This window comes from Panulirus ornatus, chromosome 10 (assembly GCF_036320965.1).
Source record: "Panulirus ornatus isolate Po-2019 chromosome 10, ASM3632096v1, whole genome shotgun sequence".
Taxonomy (NCBI): Eukaryota; Metazoa; Arthropoda; class Malacostraca; order Decapoda; family Palinuridae; genus Panulirus; species Panulirus ornatus.
In genome coordinates this window covers 28754812-28760811 of record NC_092233.1, presented here as the reverse complement: position 1 = coordinate 28760811, position 6000 = coordinate 28754812, and the positions used below count along the sequence as shown (strand labels likewise).

The 6000-nt window shown below is 41.9% G+C and overlaps 1 protein-coding gene across 2 annotated transcripts in view; it reads left to right on the top strand.

Annotated features, from left to right (window-relative positions):
• The first annotated feature begins 4157 nt into the window (after window positions 1-4157).
• LOC139750850 (beta-1,3-galactosyltransferase 2-like) overlaps window positions 4158-6000 on the top strand; it is a 33940-nt gene continuing 32097 nt past the window's right edge. The window contains exon 1 of one of the 2 annotated variants that reach the window (XM_071665642.1): window positions 4158-4430. In XM_071665642.1, coding sequence (XP_071521743.1) covers window positions 4403-4430 — 28 coding nt within the window. In that variant the 5' untranslated portion in view covers window positions 4158-4402. Of the gene's footprint in view, window positions 4431-4469; window positions 5316-6000 lie in introns of those variants that run through there. The other variant, XM_071665641.1, reaches the window with a different exon arrangement.

Sequence of the window (6000 nt, the reverse complement as noted above, 5' to 3'; positions counted from 1 at the left end):
TAAAGACAAGAAAAACAACAAAAATATTGTTTGAAATTCTAATATTTCAGAAAATATTGCGTAGAAAAATAAGCATTTCCTTAGAGTCCAAATTATAACAACGAATACGGAAACAACTGTAAATAATATCAAATGTATCAGCATGAACTTTGAATTGTAGAAGACACTAGAAATAACAAGAAAAAGTTAGGTCGTATAAGAAGTGCGTAAATCCTATCATTTCCTTAATTTTGATAGAGTGCAATTTATTGCCTACATTATCAAGCGTCAACCTTTGCTTTACATAACTGCACGTTCCCTCAGGTATCTTGTCAATAAGTTCACTGCTACATCGAATGAAACCTTAGAAATACTGCTACATATTCCAATGTTCATCATTCGTGTAAATAATGTTACTACCAGCAACAGCAAATGGCTTGGTTGGTGCAATAAAAGGTGAATATTACTTTGGTCTGCCCATGACACTGGCTGGACTGTCCGAGTCGGAGTTTGTAAAACAAAGTATTATTTCCATTGTGTTTCTTTCAGTAAAAACTGTCATATCAATCATCATTCATCCTATAGTAGAAAGGCAAAAATAAACCTGACGCTTTCACCACCTCCAAGAGACATTTCCCTTTGCTTTCATCTACTGGACTCCCCGAGTCGGAGCTTTTCTCCTCGTTAGATGAATTAATATTTTCAATTTTGTGTCTGCATAATCATTACTCTCATATCCATCATCACTCAAGACATTGGACGCAAAAATTAATAAAGCGAAAAGCAGGTAATAATTAGGCAGACACAACCTCCTCCCCAAACCCCCACCCCCAAGAAAAACGCCGAACCATGCTGTCATCTGCAGACGCAAATAAGTGCTTGTAATGCCATCTGTTGAGAAAAAATAGCATCTAATATACTTTTGTCTAATTCCACTTTGCGGAAGATGAAAGCCGGCAGGGCGGCGGGTTTGGATGGTATTGCTGTGGAATTTATTAAAAAAGGGGGTGACTGTGTTGTTGACTGGTTGATGAGGATATTCAATGTATGTATGGTTCATGGTGAGGTGCCTGAGGATTGGCGGAATGCTTGCATAGTGCCATTGTACAAAGGCAAAGGGGATAAAGGTGAGTATTCAAATTACAGAGGTATAAGTTTGTTGAGTATTCCTGGGAAATGATATGGGAGGGTATTGACTGAGAGGGTCAAGGTATGTACAGAGCATCAGATTGGAGAAGAGCAGTGTGGTTTCAGAAGTGGTAGAGGATGTGTGGATCAGGTGTTCGCTTTGAAGAATGTATGCGAGAAATACCTAGAAAAACAAATGGATTTGTATGTAGCATTTATGGATCTGGAGAAGGCATATGATAGAGTAGACAGAGATGCTCTGTTGAAGGTATAAAGAGTATATGGTGTGGGAGATTAGTTGCTAGAAGCAGTGAAAAGCTTTTATCGAGGATGTAAGGCATGTGTACGAGTAGGAAGAGAGGAAAGTGATTGGTTTCCAGTAACTGTCGGTTTGCGGTAGGGGTGTGTGATGTCTCCATGGTTGTTTAATTTGTTTATGGGTGGGGTTGTTAGGGAGGTGAATGCAAGAATTTTGGAGAGAGGGGCAAGTATGCAGTCTGCTGTGGACGAGAGGGCTTGGTATGTGAGTCAGTTGTTGTTCGCTGATGATCAAGCGCTGGTGGTTGATTCGGGTGAGAAACTGCAGAAGCTAGAGACTGAGAGGTAAAGTGTGCGAAAGAAGAAAGCTGAAAGTAAATGTGAATAATAGCAAGGTTATTAGGTACAGTAGGTTTGAGGGACAAGTCAATTGGGAGGTAAGTTTGAATGGAGAAAAACTGGAGGAAGTGAAGTGTTTTAGATATCTGGGAGTGGATTTGGCAGCGGATGGAACCATGGAGGCGGAAGTGAGTCACAGGGTGGGGGAGGGGGCGAAAGTTCTGGGAGCGTTGAAGAATGTTTGGAAGGCGAGAACGTTATTTCGGAGAGCTAAAATGGGTATGTTTGAAGGAATAGTGGTTCCAACTATGTTATGAGGTTGCGAGGCGTGGGCTATAGATAGAGTTGTGCGGAGGAGGTGGATGTGTTGGAAATGATATGTTTGAGGGCAATATGTGGTGTGAGGTGGTTTGATCGAGTAATGAAAGGGTAAGAGAGATATATGGCAATCAAAAGTGTGTGGTTGAGAGAGCAGAAGAGGGTAGAGGGTGTATTGAAGTGATTTGGTCACATGGAGAGAATGAGTGAGGAAAGATTGACCAAGAGGATATATGTGTCAGAGGTGGAGGGAACGAGGAGAAGAGGGAAACCAAATTGGAAGTGGAAGGATGGAGTGAAAAAGATTTTGAGCGATCGGGGCTTGAACATACAGGAGGGTGAAAGGCGTGCAAGGAATAGAATGAACTAGAACGATGTGTTATACCGGGGTCGACGTGCTGTCAATGGATTGAACCAGGGCATGTGAAGCGTCTGGGGTAAACCATGGAAAGTTTTGTGGAGCCTAGATGTGGAAAGGGAGCTGTGGTTTGGGTGCATCACACATGACAGCTAGTGACTGAGTGTGAACGAATTTGGTCTTAGTGTTGTCTTTTCTTAGTGCTACCTCGCGTGTGCGCGGGGGGAGAGGGGTGCCATTTTATGTGTGGCAGGGTGGCGACGAGAATGGATGAAGGCAGCAAGTATGAATATGTACATGTGTATATAAGTATGTCTGTGTATGTATATGTATTTATAGGTATGTATACGAGTGTGTGTAGGCGTGTATATATATACATGTGTATATGGGTGGGTTGGGACATTCTGCCGTCCGTTTCCTTGCGCTACCTCACTAACGGGGGAAACAGCGACAAAGCATAATATATATATATATATATATATATATATATATATATATATATATATATATATATATATATATATATATGGGTATGTTTGAAGGAATAGTGGTTCCAACAATGTTGTATGGCTGCGAGGCGTGGGCTATGGATAGAGTTGTGCGCAGGAGGGTGGATGTGCTGGAAATGAGATGTTTGAGGACAATGTGTGGTGTGAAGTGGTTTGATCGAGTAAGTAATGTAAGGGTAAGAGAGATGTGTGGAAATAAAAAGAGCGTGGTTGAGAGAGCAGAAGAGGGTGTTTTGAAATGGTTTGGGCACATGGAGAGAATGAGTGGGGAAAGATTGACTAATAGGATATATGTGTTAGAGGTGGAGGGAACGAGGAGAAGTGGGAGACCAAATTGAAGGTGGAAAGATGGAGTGAAAAAGATGTTGAGTGATCGGGGCCTGAACATGCAGGAGGGTGAAAGGCGGGCAAGGAATAGAGTGAATTGGATCGATGTGGTATACCGGGGTTGACGTGCTGTCAGTGGATTGAATCAGGGCATGTGAAGCGTCTGGGGTAAACCATGGAAATTTCTGTGGAGCCTGGATGTGGAAAGGGAGCTGTGGTTTCGGGCATTATTGCATGACAGCTAGAGACTGAGTGTGAACGAATGGGGTCTTTGTTGTCTTTTCCTAGCGCTACCTCGCACACATGAGGGGGGAGGGGGATGGTATTCCATGTGTGGCGAGGTGGCGATGGGAATGAATAAAGGCAGACAGTGTGAATTGTGTGCATGGGTATATATGTATGTGTCTGTGTCTGTATATATATGTGTACATTGAGATGTATAGGTATGTATATTTGCGTGTGTGGACGTGTATGTATATACATGTGTATGGGGGTGGGTTGGGCCATTTCTTTCGTCTGTTTCCTTGCGCTAACTCGCAAACGCGGGAGACAGCGACAAAGCAAAATAAAATATATATATATATATATATATATATATATATATATATATATATATATGATTGACGTTTCTGGAAGCCTACTCGAGTAATGTTGAGTTATTAAGCTTTAGAATACGTGATCCGAATAACTACCTAGTGGTAACATGGGATAGTAAAGAGGGGTTAACACCCTGAACACATTCGCTAAATGAAGGATTGATTGTGTGTGTGTGTGGTGTGTGTGTGTGTGTGTGTGTGTGTGTGTGTGTGTGTGTGTGTGTGAGAGAGAGAGAGAGAGAGAGAGAGAGAGAGAGAGAGAGAGAGAGAGAGAGAGAGAGAGAGAGAGAGAGAGATAAGGAGATAAGATTGTTTAAGGGACCCATATCTTTCCCCATTGTCGTGGATAACACGTTGTGCTTTGGGTGTGAACTGCAGAAAGATGTTCGAGCTGCTGCTCTAACTAAAAGCCATGCAGGACAATGGAAGAACCGGACACAGGCTATAGTTTGATGAGTGATACAGTGTTAATGTAACGGTGCTCAGCAGGGAAAAGACACGACAGCAATAAGATCTATATAGGCTTAGAGAAACACCTATATAGGCTCGGAGAAAGACAGCACGGGGCAGAATATTTGACACTCGCTGATATGAAAATCCATTGGCCTATATTCCCAAGTGAGTCATAAATCGGTTGATTTTTGAAAGATATCCTTACTTAGCCACGCAGTATGTCATAATGACGGAAGTTAGTAGTGAAGAGTACCAGGGGAAACAGTGTTGTTACGAACGATGTGAAATCAAGAAAGATGTGCCAGGGAGAGCGGGAGCCAGGAAGTGGGTATGTGCCGGGGAGAGCGGGAGCCAGGAAGTGGGTATGTGCCGGGGAGAGCGGGAGGTGGGTATTCTGAAGGAAACTGTGCCAGATACGAGGGAGCCTAGGAGGAAGTGCAGACGAGGGCGGGACGTGTCGAAGAAGGTAGTGTCAAGTGTTATTGGTAAAGCGTTGGTACAAGGGGAAAAATGGGCATCAGGAGGGAGTGCGGGATGGTGTTAAGAAGAAATGGTGCAGAGAAAGCGGTAGCTGGAAGTTTCGCACGGGAAGGGGCAATAAAGAATGACGCCAGGAAGATCATGTTGATGGTAAGATAGAGAGAACGTTTGTGGCAAGACACATGAATACGTGAAAGATGAAATCTTTCGCTGTATTATAGGCCGCCAGGCCCAGACACGAGCAATATGTAAGACTGAATGAAAATGACATTAATCAAATCTGGGAAATTGGTGGCAATCCACATTCTCAATATATATCATGCTGTAATGAACGTTTTGAAAAAGGTCTTCTCTTCCTCTTCCGGACGATGAGTTTTAGATTTCGGAGTCAATAGTGTTTGAAATACGAAACTTTTGATGCATTTTATGCCTTTCCCACAACAAGAGAGAAACACGAAATGCCATTTGAAAATGTAATGAATTATCCAAAAGTCTGACACGAATCATGTAAGAATGAAGATTATGAATTCATGCACGAAAGACATCGAATGCAAGCAACAAACACTTATGGTAAGCACAGTTTCGTTCTCTTATTAGGACAGCTTTAGCTTAACTTGGATACGCAGACGTGGAACATATTTAAGTGTTCACTTTACGCCAGTGGAATTGAGTTTGGTATGTGTTATCAACTGCTGGGGTGGACCCCCAATCCCTCTCAGGTGACGTAACGAGCAATCGCGTTATGTAAGCGTTACGTTATGGAAACAAATGCCCTTCTGTTTGTGACACTGTTATCGGAGAAGGTTTGACGGAAATACTAAAGCATGATGATGAATCATTACATTCTTTTCTGACCGATTTTTCATTGCTAAACATTAAGTTAAGGAAACATTGCATGTATATGTATAAACGGACAATGAAAGTATTCCGATACCGAATACCGTGTAGAAGGGTCGGTACATAGGATGATATAAGGTTACGATGCAATTAGTTGATCTCTTTGAGGTGCCAGAGAGCGAGACAACAGACAATTGTAACTAAGTGTTGATACCTTGAACTTCTTAAACATTTGATAATGTAGACAAATGATCAGTTCTTTGAAAGGCCGTAATATAGAATATATCAAGAAACATAGAAATGTATAAAACATTACTTTTACAGGATAAGATTATTGAATGAAGAAAATAACTTGGGTTATGAAACTGTGATTGTGGACAGCGTATTAAAGTTTGAAAAGTTGTATGCTAATAATTTT